The sequence below is a fragment of the Mauremys mutica genome, chromosome 2 (assembly GCF_020497125.1).
Source record: "Mauremys mutica isolate MM-2020 ecotype Southern chromosome 2, ASM2049712v1, whole genome shotgun sequence".
In the NCBI taxonomy this organism is placed as follows: Eukaryota; Metazoa; Chordata; order Testudines; family Geoemydidae; genus Mauremys; species Mauremys mutica.
The window spans coordinates 86,904,258-86,920,550 of NC_059073.1; the positions used below are offsets into that span (position 1 = coordinate 86,904,258).

At 44.4% G+C, this 16,293-nt stretch overlaps 1 protein-coding gene across 1 annotated transcript in view; it reads left to right on the forward strand.

Moving 5' to 3' along the window:
• SMCHD1 (structural maintenance of chromosomes flexible hinge domain containing 1) overlaps positions 1-16,293 on the forward strand; it is a 185,267-nt gene that overhangs the window by 16,484 nt on the left and 152,490 nt on the right. Inside the window, exons 4-8 of the mRNA XM_045005127.1 lie at positions 1,777-1,859; positions 1,954-2,084; positions 3,182-3,296; positions 3,455-3,574; positions 11,407-11,573. Of these exons, the coding sequence (XP_044861062.1) occupies positions 1,777-1,859; positions 1,954-2,084; positions 3,182-3,296; positions 3,455-3,574; positions 11,407-11,573 (616 nt within the window). The remainder of the gene's footprint in view (positions 1-1,776; positions 1,860-1,953; positions 2,085-3,181; positions 3,297-3,454; positions 3,575-11,406; positions 11,574-16,293) is intronic.

Consider the following 16,293-nt stretch of genomic DNA (forward strand, 5'->3'; position numbering starts at 1 on the left):
GAAGGAAACCTCTGACAACATGAAACAACTTTTGAGGTGCATAAACTATGACCAACATCAGTGGCAGCTTTGTGGCGATTTGAAGGTTGTTGCTCTCTTGCTTGGTCTGCAGACTGGATACACAAAGTACTGCTGTTTTCTCTGCGAATGGGATAGTCGTGCAAGAGATTCCCACTACATCAAGAAAGATTGGCCACTCCGACAGTCATTGGAGCCTGGGAGGAAAAGTGTTCAGCATCCACCACTTGTTGAATCAAGGAGGATTTTGTTACCACCCTTACACATCAAGCTGGGTCTGATGAAGAACTTTGTCAAGGCCACTGACAAAACACAAGCAGCTTTCAAGTACCTCCGTGGAAAATTTCCAAGGTTAAGTGAAGCTAAGATAAAGGAAGGTGTCTTTGTTGGTCCTCAGATTCGTGAACTTCTTTGAGATGATGCATTTGACCATGCACTGCGTGGCAAGGAAAAGACGGCATGGAAAGCCTTCCAGTTAGTGGCAATAAATTTTCTCGGAAACAACAAGGGAGACAACTACAGGTTGTTGGTGGAAAACCTCCTCAAGGCATACAAAAGCCTTGGTTGCAACATGTCACTAAAGATACATTTTTTGCACTCTCATCTAGATTTTTTTCCACCGAACTGCGGAGCAGTGAGCGACGAGCACGGCGAGCGATTTCACCAGGACATTGCAACAATGGAGAAACGCTATCAGAGCAAATGGAGCCCATCAATGCTTGCAGACTATTGCTGGACAGTGACAAGAGATGCTCCATTTAATGAATACAAGAGACAAGCCAAGAAGCACCGAGTAGACACTGAATAGGACTAAACTATGTACATAATAGTTTTTTGCCTTTTGATTCATAATACATTTTATTTATATAACCCTTTTGCTGATTTTTAAAGTGTTACATAAACAGGACAGGTGAAATATCATGTAAAGCAACCATAAACACATGAAAAGACCTAGGTTTACAATTTATGATTAAAACTCTACTATCTACACAATATACATAGACATAAAATGTAAAAACTTAAATATCTTAGAAACAATAGCCAATCAGTTGTTTTAATTGTCATATTTGAATTCAGCACCTCAAAATACATAATAAATAGCACATTTTATCTCTGAAGTAGACGATTTCTCAAAAATTGAAGACCAGTGTTACTACTTCCAGAATGTGTTGCCTTGCATTTGTCAAATCTGCTATTGTACTTCCATTCACCAAATTTTTAAGCTCCCTTTGCAATTTTCTTCATCTTCTCTGGTCTTGACTAAACTTAAATAATTTTTGTTTTCTGTAAATTTTGCCACCTGTGCCCAATCCCTTTTTTTAGTGAATCCAGACTCCCATCAAATTTTGTAGATGAAAGGCAGTCTGTTAAACACTTGATGTCCCAGAAATTCATTCCTGATTTGTGATAACTGATCCAGAATATGTTCCACCAGTGAACAAGGAGGAACAGGTTTGTATCCTGTGTTGGGGGGCGGGGTGGGGAGGGGAACCCCTTTAATTCAGTTATGTTCCCAAGCATAGCTAATAGCCACTCACCTTGTAGGGTACTTGAACATGCTCAGCAAACACTAATAAACACACATGAATGACCCTTAAAACAAGTGATGGTGGATCAAGTATTTTTCATTGTCAGTCATATATTGCCCACACTTATCTGGGAGTCATGCCCAGGGAACACTGGTTCAGGTATGTGGGTATTTTCCTACTGCTACTTTTAGAGATCAATAATTACTAACAGTTTTTTCTTTTTCCTTAGCATTTGCCTTTGCTGAGTTGATTGACAATTCTTTGTCAGCTACTTCTCGAAATACTGGTATTCGAAGCATACAGATAAAATTGGTACGATACAAAAGGAATACTCTATTTTATACTCTATTCAAATTTAGGATTTCATGTATTTATTTTGGTTCTCCTGGTTTTTCTTTCCAAACAGTTATTTGATGAGTCTCAAGGAAAACCAGCCGTTGCCGTGATTGATAATGGAAGAGGGATGACTTCTAAGCAGCTTAACAACTGGGCTGTGTATAGATTATCAAAGTTTACAAGACAAGGTGATTTTGAAAGGTTAGAAAGCTTTATACGTTGTTTTAATCACACAACTGAAAAACTGACAAGTTGTGAAGATCTTTACAGGGCACGTTTTTTAAAATAGAGAATTACTAATATCAGGTTCATGTCTGGGTATATTGCATTGCTGTAGCCCAGCTGAGAGGTGATGAAGGTATGAAAAACTGAGGTCAGGTCATTGTTCACTAGGACGGGATAGAGTGCCCAAAACAACTAGAGATGGCAGAAAGAGTTACTGGTGGATGCTGCTATATTAGGGTTTAGTGCCAGTGGGGAATCCAGGAACATACCTAAGCTATTCAAAGGGATGTCCAGCAACCTTTCTCATCTTCCTGACCCAAAAATCTGTGATGAAAAAGGGGCTGTGTTATGAAGAGAAATTAACTTCCTAGTCTGTTTCTTTATAGCGGTTCCATGTACTGTATGCAAAGGGGAAGCTATGCTAGGATTAATATGTCTTCTTTTACCATTCTGTCATCTTAAGTTTCTGTATAATGGTTATCATGGTATCGCAAATGTTTTTAACACAGATCTGGCAATTGTGAGAAATGTTTTTAAGATTGTGCCTTATGTCTTTATAAAAAGAACTTGATACAGAAGGAAACTGACTAAACCAAGTCACTTTCCTTCTGTAGTTTGTAGGGTGCCTATGGGTACGAACAAAATGGTTATAAGAATAAAGGTAATTCAGATAAGAGTTAAAATGCCGAAAACCAAGCAGAGATTTACCCTGCCACAGGAAGGGCAGAAAAATTGTATACATGGCTCATTGGGGAGAGGCGGGGGGAAACCTATAAACAGTTTTGCTAGGCAGCCATGTTAATCAGAATACATTGTGACCCACATGATTTCAGTTTAATAATCAACTTTGTTTTTTCTTTTTAGAGATCGATAAAACTACAACCTGGGTATTAGTTACAATGTTAAATATATGCTCTTAACATAGATCTGAGGTCTTGAATGAGAAATTTTTTAATGAAAAACTTTAGGGACGATGATGATTACAGGAGGTGTTTAATAAAAATGTTTATCCTTGAGCAGTTTTGTGACGTTTGTTTTGAAAAAAGTATTAAAGACAGTGGTTTTTTTTTTAGTGATCATTCAGGATATGTACGCCCTCCGCCAGTCCCTCGCAGCTTAAATAGTGACATCTCATATTTTGGTGTTGGAGGCAAACAAGCTGTGTTCTTCATTGGGCAGTCTGCCAGAGTAAGTAGAATGATCTCCGTATTTTAATTATTAGCATTTCTTTACACAGTGACATTCAGGTAATTCATCTGTTACCACATCACTGAACTGTCTTATTAATAATGCATTTTGGTGTCCTACTGTGATTTTTAAATTTATTTTTCTTTAATACTTAACAGATGATAAGCAAACCTGCAGATTCTCATGATGTCCATGAGCTTTTCCTTTCTAAAGAGGATTTTGAAAAGAAGGAGAAAAACAAAGAAGCAATATATAGTGGATACATTAGAAACAGAAAGGTAAAGTAATGCTTTTTTAAGTGAACATCTTTCCTAGGAAAACTAGTTTGTTTTGTATAGTATACCTATAACAGTTCTCCAGGCATACATATGTCACATGCACACACATGTCTGGGGTATAAAAGTTAATAAAGTGAACTTAATGGCAGTATATTGTAAGGTTTTCTCACATGTGGGTCTTCTACCATGTATTATAACCCAAAGGATTGATTGAGTCAGTAAGTAACACTTTTTCTGAGTCACTGTGCTGCTTTGAGGTACTATCTGGAGAAAAATGCTTTGGCATTGTTGTTATTATTAACAACTGCAAATGTGCTGGCTTAGTACCAAACATAAAAGGAAAATATCCCAGCTTCAAGAGTTTATAGTCTAAATTAGAGAACGAGAGTACATTCCAAACCAAAAATATTATACATGAAATATACATTATTTATAGGTGAAAGGTTCACAGGAGTTTTTTTTTGTTGTTATTCATTTTGAACCTTGATGACTTATCATTGAAAAGCTTGTGGATGTAAAGAGCCAAGGAGGAATTTGAATGGTCAGTTCTACTCTGTTCCATTTTCCTGCCATTTTGGAAGAAGAATTAAAAATGAGAGTGAGAGGAAAGACAGTAAAGTCTAAGGAGAGAGGCTCAAAAGGAATGTGGGAACTAAAAAAACAAAGATGTAGGCAGGGGCACAGCTGGAGGCACCTTGACGATGATAAAGGGTTTGAATTTTGATTTGGAAGGTGAGAAGCCAGTGAAGACATCTAGAGAGGAGAGTGACGTGGCTAGAGTGGCAGGAGAAGGAACTGATTTTTAGAAAGATCCCTTTGAAGCTGCTGAAGTGGGAGACTAGAGAGAAGTAGGTTGCAATAGTGGAGGCAAAAATGACTGCATCAACAAGAGTTTTTGCTGTAGTGATAAGAAGGAATACATACATTTTGGAGACGAAGGACTGGCAGGATTTGCTAAGGGCCTGGAAGTCTAGAGTGACCCTGAGGTTCTAATACTGTGAGGTGGGAGGGGAGGAGTGGGGAATGGAGTGTTTGACAGAAATGGAGAAGGGGAAAAGAAATTAAATAAGTTCTTAGAGTATGTGTCAGTGTGGCTCCCACTGTAGGCGTGCATGCATGGGAGACCAGCTTCCTCACACACAACTATTTCAAATTTGATGACCATATATATCTCCAGATCAGTGGCACCGCTATGGGCACCCGCATGGCCCCACAATATGCCAAGATTTTTATGGCCGACCTGGAACAACGCTTCCTCAGCTCCCGTCCACTCACGCCGCTTCTCTACCTACACTGCATTGATGACATCTTCATCATCTGGACCCATGGGAAGGAGACTCTGGAAAAATTCCACCACGATTTCAACAGCTTCCACCCCACCATCAACCTCCGCCTGGACCAATCTACACGGGAGGTCCACTTCCTAGACACCACAGTGCAAATAAGTGATGGTCACATTAACACCACCCTATACTGAAAACCTACCGACCGCTATGCCTACCTTCATGCCTCCAGCTTCCATCCCGGGCACACCACAAGATCCATTGTCTACAGCCAAGCACTGAGGTACAACCGCATCTGCTCTAACCCCGCAGACAAAGACCAACACCTACAAAATCTCCACCAAGCAGTCTCAAGACTACAGTACCCACACGAGGAAATAAGGAAACAGATCAACAGAGCCAGACGTGTACCCAGAAGCCTCCTACTGCAAGACAAACCCAAGAAAGAAACCAACAGGACTCCACTGGCCATCACATACAGTCCCCAGCTAAAACCCCTCCAACGCATCATCAGGGATCTACAACCCATCCTGGACAATGATCCCACACTTTCACAGGCCTTGGGTGGCAGGCCAGTCCTCGCCCACAGACAACCTGCCAACCTGAAGCATATTCTCACCAGTAACTGCACACCGCACCATAGTAACTCTAGCTCAGGAACCAATCCATGCAACAAACCTCGATGCCAACTCTGCCCACATATCTACACCAGCGACACCATCACAGGACCTAACCAGATCAGCCACACCATCACCGGTTCATTCACCTGCACGTCCACCAATGTAATATACGCCATCATATGCCAGCAATGCCCCTCTGCTATGTACATCGGCCAAACTGGACAGTCTCTAAGGAAAAGGATAAATGGACACAAATCAGATATTAGGAATGGCAATATACAAAAACCTGTAGGAGAACACTTCAACCTCCCTGGCCACACAATAGCAGATCTTAAGGTGGCCATCCTGCAGCAAAAAAACTTCAGGACCAGACTTCAAAGAGAAACTGCTGAGCTTCAGTTCATCTGCAAATTTGACACCATCAGCTCAGGATTAAACAAAGACTGTGAATGGCTAGCCAACCACAGAACCAATTTCTCCTCCCTTGGTTTTCACACCTCAACTGCTAGAAGAGGGCCTCATCCTCCCTGATTGAACTAACCTCGTTATCTCTAGCTTGCTTCTTGCTTGCATATATATACCTGCCCCTGGAAATTTCCACTACTTGCATCCGACGAAGTGGGTATTCACCCACAAAAGCTCATGCTGCAAAACGTCTGTTAGTCTATAAGGTGCCACAGGATTCTTTGCTGCTTTTACAGCTTCCTCTTGTTAGTAGTGTCTGGTGGGGCCATGCATGTATCATATGCCTCCTTGTGCTTCCCATAAAGGGAAGGGTGACTGCGACCCCCTTCCTCAGTTCCCTCTTACCTAGCTGTGTCTATTTGTTGAGAACTCTAGCATGAGCTGTCTTCATCTTAAGCATCTGAGACATTTCAGATCAACCATCGTTCTCTTACTTACAACATTTTGGACTTGGATAATCCTTGTCCAGATCTAAATTCTTTGACCTGACTTCCCTGTACATCACCAAACCACCTCCCCATACTGACAGCCCTTGTACAAGAACCTCAATATGGCAGATTCAGAACCCTGTGATAGGCTAATTTTGTTTAAAGATAGATACAGTAGGTACTGTGTATGCCTGGGTAAATCAGACATTCTAAGCAGTGGCTTTGTTTACCTTTCATTCTCCATTGTACCTAAAAATGGTGGGATGCAAGACACAAGCTCCATCTCTTAGAAAAATCTGAGTGTAGCATAGAACCCAGAAGCTCCAGGGTCAATTCCCCCCCATCTCCCTCCCCCCCCCCGCTGGTCAAACATGCATCCTTCAGTGCTCTGAGCAGATAAGTGGTGCCCAAGATGTCAGTGGAGAAGTCTGCACTGAGTAAGGAACTGACAGTGGCATTGATGCTGGCGCTGACCATAGTACTGGAATCAAGACCATTCACATCAAAGATAATGCCTAAGATATCAAAGAAGGCCATTGAAAGAGGACACCCTGGAACACAGAAGTTCAAAGGAGAGCTTGGTGACCTCTTATGCAGAGAGACAGGAAAGCATTGGGGAATAAACACTCCAAAATGTGTCCAGCTCCGCAGATGAGTGGAAAAAGAGCATACTGCAGTGCAGCAGACTCCATTAGTACCCCACCTGGTACCAAAGGCCCCACTGCTAATGTTGACCCCAGCACTGAGGGAACAGTCATGGACTGCATAACTGTCATTGATACTGACAAAAGCCCCAGCACCATCTCTGAAGGAGTTATACTCCTTGTCACCATCATAGTGGCACACCTTGCTGGTGTCGATGAGGAAGTCCTCCCCCATACAGTTCCTGAGTAGTACTGCCAGAAGAGCCTACTGTTCTACCCGTGTATTCATACAGTATGCCACTGTAGGGGGGAGGGATAGCTCAGTGGTTTGAGCATTGGCCTGCTAAACCCAGGGTTGTGAGTTCAATCCTTGAGGGGGACTGCTTAGGGATCTGGGGCAACATCAGTATTTGGTCCTGCTATTGAAGGCAGGGGGCTGGACTCGATGACCTTCCAGTCCAGTCATTTGGAATCTTTGAATTCAGGTGCATTTTTGGCATGATTTTTCTTAGATGGACAAGACCATTAGAGATCTGTGGTAGGATGCAAATAAAAGTATTCAACCCTGGAAGGTATAACCAGGCATCTTTTTCTCAATATGCTCTGCTGGTGATGTTGCAGTGGCTGCTGTTAGCGACAGGGCTTGCAATGGGTCTAGTAATCCCTTATTTATGAGGAAGGCAATTCTGGTAGGATCTGCTGGTGATCAGATATTGAATAGTTTGAGAGATTTTTCAGGTATTATCAAAGTTCCAATCTCCAGTGAATCTGCAAATCATACCAGGAACTCTTGGAATGTTTTGAAATCAGCCGGCATTGTTATCTGTGCCAAGGCAACTGCTTTGTCACACAAAGAAGAAAGGTCTTTCGGGGGGTGGAAGTGGGAGAGGCAACACCAGTCACTGATAGGTTTGTGTGTCTAGGTCTCACTCCTCCTAGTACTCTGTCATCTGTAGTCTTGCTAATGAGGCTATTGGAGGAGGAGATCTCCTCAATGGAGGCGAGCGGCTCCTTGAGGCTTGGGAAGATAAATGCCAGAACAACAACAACAAAAAATATGGAGATATACCTATCTCATAGAACTGGAAGGTCATCGAGTCCAGCACCCTGCCTTCTCTCTGTTCAGGAGAAAGACCAACTGCTGTACGTCACTACAACTGGCTAGTTGCTAAGCTCTCCTTGCCAAATATGACTTTTTAACATGGGACAAAGTGATGCTATTTATCAACAAGCTCCCTCATGAGGCTAGAGGGTCTCTAGAGGACATTGTACAAGAGGGATGATTGGTGGCAAATATGTTGTTGGGTGCAGATGACATCACACAGCTAGATGCATGGCCACTGTGGTGACCATGCTGGGGACATCTCTTGTAAACTACAAATCACTACTGAAGATTGCCCTTTGAAGAAATATATCAGAGTGGTAGCCATGTTAGTCTGGATCTGTAAAAGCAGCAAAGAGTCCTGTGGCACCTTATAGACTAACAGACATACTGGAGCATGAGCTTTCGTGGGTGCATCTGACGAAGTGGGTATTCACCCACGAAAGCTCATGCTCGAATACATCTGTTAGTCTATAAGGTGCCACAGGACTCTTTGCTGCCTTTGAAGGAATGAATAGAGGTATTTAGTGAGAAAACAATGCTCTATACTCACTAACAATTCCAAGGCAATTCTGTAATCTTTTGGAATCTGCACAGTTCTGGTGTACCCCACTCCACTTTAACATCAAGAAAGACAGTGCATGTCTTCCTATTATAGATAGTCTGAGTACCAGTCTAAAAAGTGTCAAGAAACAGCAGAGGAAGTGAACTTTTCTCCACTCTATTTACGTACAGAGCTCCATTTGTGTACCAGCAAATTTGACAGCTTGGTCAAGAACTACACCAAGTCAACAGAGTACTTCCTTCAGGAGCACTTTGCCTCATTCCTTCAAGCATGGACAGGCAATACTACAGACACATAGGTGCTAGATATCATCATCCTGTTCCGTTTTCTATCCCCTTCCCTGCCTTCTTTCAGGGACTTTTTTGCAAACAGAATTGGCCTCATTGCTCTGTCTAGGAGCCTTAGAAGAGTTGCCTCAGGAATACCAAGAGGAAAAGGCTTCTATACTCTGTATTTCTTCATTCTGAAGATAGATGTCTTCATCCTGTTCTAGACTAGACATTGCCACTCACCTGGACCACAGGAAGTACTCTAGATTCATAGTGGGACCTAGGTTCTAACCTTTGGACACACCATAGCACTGAGAGCATTTCCCCAAGCACCTGCAGGGGTAGTGTTCTTCATACCTAAGTGACTGGCTGATCACAAGCAAGTGCCAGGTGAGACCAAGACAACACTAAATCAAGTCCTCTCCCTGTTCTCAGTGAGGGTTTCTGGTTAACTACAAAAAATCATCTCTCACACAATTCCAGAGAATAGAATTAATAGCAACCCTACTCAACTCAATCAGCCCAAGCATATCTATCAGAGGACTTATTCAGTTCCTTTCAGTCACTGACAAGACACTACATGATGCTCTTGCCCATGCCTGGGGTTATTAGGACACATGTACCTAGGTAACACTGTTTGCCAGACTTTTCTCCACTCTACTCGCATACACTGCAGACATTCCAACATTGGCCAAGGCCAGTGCATACCCCAACCAAACACTACGTGAAGAGATTGGTCACGGTACCATCCCAAGTCCTTTGAGAAGTCACCTAATAGCTAGAACCCTTGAATGCAAGAAAAGGGGTGTCCTCCTTGACCCCCTTCCCAGCAATGACATTTACTATGGATGGATCAGGGACAGGTTAGGGCATCCACCTGAATCACCTCCAAATCCAAGGAGTATGTTCCTTAGATGTTACATGTGAACATCTTAGAGCTGAGGGCCATCAGGTTGGACTGTGTAGTGGTCCTAGCTGGTCTACAGAACTCTGTAGTGTAGTGTAATGTCGGCAATGCACTATATCAACTAGCAGGGAGGTGCACAGTTTTTCCCACTTGTCTGGAAGTCATCAAATTCTGCGGTTGGTGTCACCAACATGGAGTGACCCCAGTGGCCCTGCCTTTTCCAGGGGTTAACAAAGTTCTCATGAATTTCGGAAACAGAAATATAGTAACCATAAATAAGCAGTGGTTTGTGGAAATCCATTCTCAACCCAATATGCTGACTATTGGGGAACCAGACCATAGACCTATTTGCCATCACAGAGAATGCCAAATGCAAAGTTCTAGGGGAGGCATGAGCCTAGGATCTCTCCCAGATGCTTCCCTCCTCTGATAGTCTTGAAGTCTCCTCTGTGCTTTCCAATGGATCACCATGATCCCTAGAAAAATATCCAACATAAGATAGGACAAGGCTACTGTTGTTATGATGACCCCATACTGCCAAGACAATTTTGACCTACTCCAGATGTCCAGCCAACCTCCGGTTCACCTTTTCCCCTTGCCCAGACACAGCGTCACAGCATTAGGGTCAGATACTGCGTCCAGTATCCAGTGGCTTCGGCCCAGCATATCTAAAAGATGGCCTAAGGATCCAGGATGATGGACAGCGGTTGATTGCTCCTGTTCTTAGGCACAGTGGAACTTCCTATCAAAGAGTGAAGATTATCTGTGCAGGAGAAAGAACTGTGTTGAGGCCTGACTGAGACTGTGGAACAAACTCCTACAGGAACTAAGGGCTCTCTACCTCCCACTCATGTGCAAAGTGCACTTTTTGGACCTTTACCTTTTCTAATTTAAACCCATAGCAGCATGTACACTTAGAAAGGAAAGCCTCAAAAACAAAACACTACACACATTTCTCCCCGCTAGACAATGAGAGAATGAACCACACAACATAAGTTAGTCACATAGCTTAATGCAGGGGTTCTCAAACTGGGAGTTGGGAGCCCTCAGGAGGTCGCGAGGTTACCTGGGGAGTCGCGAGCTGTCAGCCTCAACCTCAAACCACGCTTTGCCTCCAGCATTTATAATGGTATTAAATATATTTAAAAGTGTTTTTAATTTTTATGGGGAGGTTGCACTCAGAGGCTTGCTATGTGAAAGGGTCACCAGTACAAAAGTTTGAGAACCACTGGCTTAATGCATTACTGGAAGATGTCCAGTTACTACAGTGATGTGGCAGTATAAGACTCCTGTATAGAATTACATAGGTGTTGATAGATTGAAGGTTGCTGAATTGAGAGCACCAAATACTGACTGTTATTAAGTAGGATGCTCTTAAACAAAGAGGATTAGCCTCCCATGTAATGTCTGCTATAAGAGTGTTTTGCAATTTTTGCCTCCATATGCTTGGTAGGACTTTTTTCACCCATCTTTGAAATGATATAGAGGGGCTTAGAAAAGTATACCGTTCAATTCCTGTCTTTGTTTCATTTTTGGCCCCTTTTTATAGCCATCTGACTCTGCTCATATCACCAGTGATGATGAACGATTTCTACACAATCTCATAATGGAAGAAAGGGACAAGAAGAGTTTCACTGCGGTTGTCGTTACAGGTGTACAACCTGATCACATGCAGTACTTGAAAAACTATTTTAATCTTTGGACAAGGCAATTGGCGTGAGTCAACATTTAATTTTTGTAAAAGATTTTTCTTATTTTAAAAAAAAAACCTCTTATGCAAAGTCAGATTCTAATCTGTTCTTACACTTTTAGTGATGTAATTTGTGTTTGGATTTACTATTAATAATGTTGATGATAAATATTCTAATGACTTTGAAATTCAGTACCGTAACTTGTCACTTAATATTGTAGTTATGTTCCTGAAAAATGCGACTTTAAGCAAAATGATGTTAAGTGAATCCAATTTCCCCATAAGAATTAATGTGAATGGAGGGGTTAGTTTCCAGGAAAATGTTTTTTTGTCAGACAAAAGGCATTATGTACATTTAAAACAATTTTAAGCAAGCAATTTAATACAGGTATAAGTTTTAAACAATTTTAAAGAAACAATTTAATACTACAATCATCATTGCTGAATATGAAGCTTGGTTTAAAAGGGAACTGGATAAATTCATGGTGGCTAAGTCCATAAATGGCTATTAGCCAGGGTGGGTAAGAATGGTGTCCCTAACCTCTGTTCGTCAGAGGATGGAGATGGATGGCAGGAGAGAGATCACTTGATCATTGCCTGTTAGGTTCACTCCCTCTGGGGCACCTGGCATTGGCCACTGTCGGTAGACAGATACTGGGCTAGATGGACCTTTGGTCTGACCCGTACGGCCGTTCTTATGTTCTTATGTTGAGGTGATGGAGTCAGAGAGTGGAAGAGGGTGGATTATCCAGCTGCTCCTCTTGCTGTTCCTGCTGAACTTTCTGAACTCAAAAAAAAAAACAAAACCCACATCTAGAGATTATTTTGCTTTCCTTCTCCTCCCCACCCCCCCGGTAAATTTCTTTATGGCAAATCATTAGATGACCAACTCCCCTAATCACTTTGGAGCTGCGTTCCCTGTTGGGATCGTCATCACTAAGGATTTGCAAGCCAGCTTCAATCATTTGGAAAGCTTCAGAAAGACTTTGGCAGTCAAATTTCGATGGATTGGTGGTGGTTCTACTTCTTGGCCCTCTTCTTCCATTGCTCTCGTCACCTCTAGTTGCATCAAATCTTCATTGGTTAGCTCTTCTCCATGTGATTGCAGAAGTTGTGAAACGTCGGCTTCTGTCACCTTATCAAAACCTGCTTTCTTGGCCAAGCCGAGGATATCTTTCTTCATAGAGGGGAAAACATCTTTAAATCCTTTTAAGTCATTGACACATTCAGGCCACAACTTCCACCACACACCATTCATGCATGCCTGAGTAACTTCAGCCCAGGACTCACCAATGTTATTGATGCACTTCAGGATGATGATGTCATGCCAAAATTGCCGAATCATAGGTTTGCCTTCCCCATCGGTGCCTCCTCTGATGAGCTGGTCAAAAGTACAGCGTAAGTAATACTCCTTAAATGCAGTGATGGCTTCTTGGTCCATGGGTTGGATGAGTGATGTGGTATTAGGTGGCAGAAAGACAACTTTGATGTTTTCACACAGGTCAATAAGCAATAAAATCTTGAAATCAAGATTTTCCTTGGCACAGTATTCCTTCCATGCAGGGACAGCATAGAGAGTCACCCATTCTGAAAAAATAGCTCCAGTTATCCATGCCTTCTTATTGGATCTCCAAATGACAGGAAGGTGTTCCTTTGAAAATCCCTTGAGAGCGCATGGTGTTTCAGATTGGTGCACTGTCAGTGGTTTCATCTTCATGTCTCCGGCAGCATTACTACCTAGAAGCAAGGTTAGACAATCTTTAGCTGCTTTAAATCTGGGCGCTGTCCTCTCATCTCGGGAAATGTAAGTCCGCTCAGGCATCCTCTCCCAGTACAGGCCCATTTCATCGACATTGAGGGCTTGTTTAGGGAAATAGCCACCTTCCTCAATTATTTTCTTGAGATAGTCGGGGAATTTTTTAGCTGCTGTACTATCAGCACTAGCTGCCTTACCGGACATCTTGATGTTATGCAGGTGGAAGCAGCTCTTGAACCGATCAAACCATCCCTGACTTGCTGTGAACGTCTCTGTGATCTTTCACCTTGGTCTCTCTTCAAATTGTCACGCAAACTTTTTGCCTTAGCTTGTATCACTAACAAACTAAGGGTATGTCTACACTACAAGAGTAGTTCGATTTAACTTAGGTCGAATTTGTGGATTCGACCTTATGAAGTCGAATTTGTGTATCCACACTAAGGACACCTAATTCGACTTTGTGAGTCCACACTAACGGGGCAAGCGTCGACATTGGAAGCGGTGCATTCTGGGCAGCTATCCCACAGTTCCCGCAGTCCCCGCTTCCCATTGGAATGCTAGGTAGAGCCCCCAATGCATGCTGGGGGAAAAATGTGTTGAGGGTGGTTTTGGGTAACTGTCGTCATTCAACCGTCACTCCCGCCCTCCCTCCCTGAAAGCGCCGGCGGGAAATCTGTTAGCGCACTTTTCTGGTCAGTGACAGCGCGGACGCCACAGCACTGCGAGCATGGAGCCCGCTGCAATCATCGCTGCACTTATGGCCGTTGTCAACTCCTCGCACCTTATCGTCCACCTCTTCCACAGTCAGCTGCTGAGAAATCGGGCGAGGAGGCTCCGGCAGCACGGTGAGGACATGAAGTGTCAGAGTGGCACAGACCTCTCACAAAGCACGGGATCCCGCGCCGCGGAGATCATGGTGGCAATGGGTCATGTTCATGCTATGGGACGGCGATTCTGGGCCCGGGAAACAAGCACGGACTGGTGGGACCGCATAGTGCTGCAGGTCTGGGATGAATCACAGTGGCTGCGAAACTTCAGGATGCGTAAGGGCACTTTCCTTGAACTGTGTGACTTGCTGTCCCCTGCCCTGAAGCGCTAGGACACCCGGATGCGAGCAGCCCTGAGTGTGCAGAAGCGAGTGGCCATAGCCCTCTGGAAACTTGCAACGCCAGACAGCTACCGGTCAGTAGCGAACCACTTTGGCGTGGGCAAATCTACCGTGGGGGTTGCTGTGATGCAAGTAGCCCACGCAATCGTTGACCTACTGCTCTCAAAGGTAGTGACCCTGGGAAACGTCCAGGTCGTCATAGATGGCTTCGCCGCGATGGGATTCCCAAACTGCGGTGGGGCTATAGATGGGACTCACATCCCTATCCTGGGACCGGCCCACCAGGCCAGCCAGTATATTAACCGAAAGGGCTACTTTTCAATGGTGCTGCAAGCACTGGTGGACCATAGGGGACGTTTTACCAACATCTACGTCGGGTGGCCGGGCAAGGTTCATGACGCGCGTGTTTTCAGGAACTCTGGTCTGTTTAAACGCCTCCAGGCAGGTACTTTCTTCCCGGACCACAAAATAACGGTTGGGGATGTGCAGATGCCTACAGTGATCCTCGGGGACCCAGCCTACCCACTAATGCCCTGGCTCATGAAGCCCTATACAGGCGCCCTGGACAGTGACAAAGAACTCTTCAACTACCGGCTGAGCAAGTGCAGAATGGTGGTGGAGTGTGCTTTCGGACGTCTCAAGGGGAGATGGAGGAGCTTACTGACTCGCTCAGATCTCAGCGAAACCAATATCCCCATTGTTATTGCAGCTTGCTGTGTGCGCCACAATCTCTGTGAGTGCAAGGGGGAGACCTTTATGGCGGGATGGGAGGTTGAGGCAAATCGCCTGGCTGCTGATTACGCTCAGCCAGACACCCGTGCGATTAGAAGAGCCCAGCAGGAAGCGCTGTGCATCCGAGAGGCTTTGAAAGCTAGGTTCCTCAGAGAGCAGGGTAACCTATGACTGTCCAGTCTCTTTACAGAGAAGCTGAACCTGCCCCTGTTTCAATTACTATTGACTTTTTTCAGCGGTTACATACCCCGTTCACCAGGTTTCCCCCCTTCCAACAGACGTTTAAAAATAAAGTTATTGGAACATTGTTAATTAACAAAGTTTTCTTTACTAACGAATTTGCGTTAAAGGGTTCAAACAGGGACGCAGACTGTGGTGGGTACGGTGTGCAGTGATGTACAGACCGCTTCTACACTCGAGCAATGACAGACTCCTGCTCCTACAGCGGTCTCTGGGGGGAGGACGGTTACAGGAGGGTGTGCAGGAAGGGGTGGGTTTGCAGGAAGGGGTGAGGGGTGTGTGGGAAGGGTGAATAGGTGTAGGGGGATGATGGCTCTGGCTGGGGCTCAGGGCATCGGAGAGGCTCATGGCTAGGGTGGAAGGGCATGGTAAGGGCAGCCTGCCTTGCCATTTGTGGATGCCAGGCGCTCGGACCCTGGGGCAGCATACACCTCCCAGACTGACCTGGGGCAGCAGACACCTCCCAGAGTGACCCGGGTGCCTAGTGACTGCACTCTGTGTGTGACCTGCTGTTGATCCTGCCCCCATGTCTGTACCCTGCTAATGGTGGCTGTCCTATGCAATTAACAAACCCCTCCCGCCCCTTCACACAAAGTCTTCTGCAAAGAAACATGACGGAAACAGTAATTAACAGCAAACTATTTTTAATACTCAACTACACAGTTGGGGGATGAAACTGGGATTTGGGATTGGGTGAGCCAGGAAGGGAAGCAATTCTCATACTTTAGGGAATGAGAGCTGTTTGGTACATGAGCGCTCTGCTGGGGTGGAGTGACAGTTTTCACGGCCCCTAGCGCCCCTCCTTCTTGTTATTTTGGGTGAGGGGGGGACAGGACTTTGTGGCGGGGGAGGGCGGTTGCAGATACAGTGCAGGGGGGCTCTCTCCTCCTGCCTGCGGTCCTGCAGAACA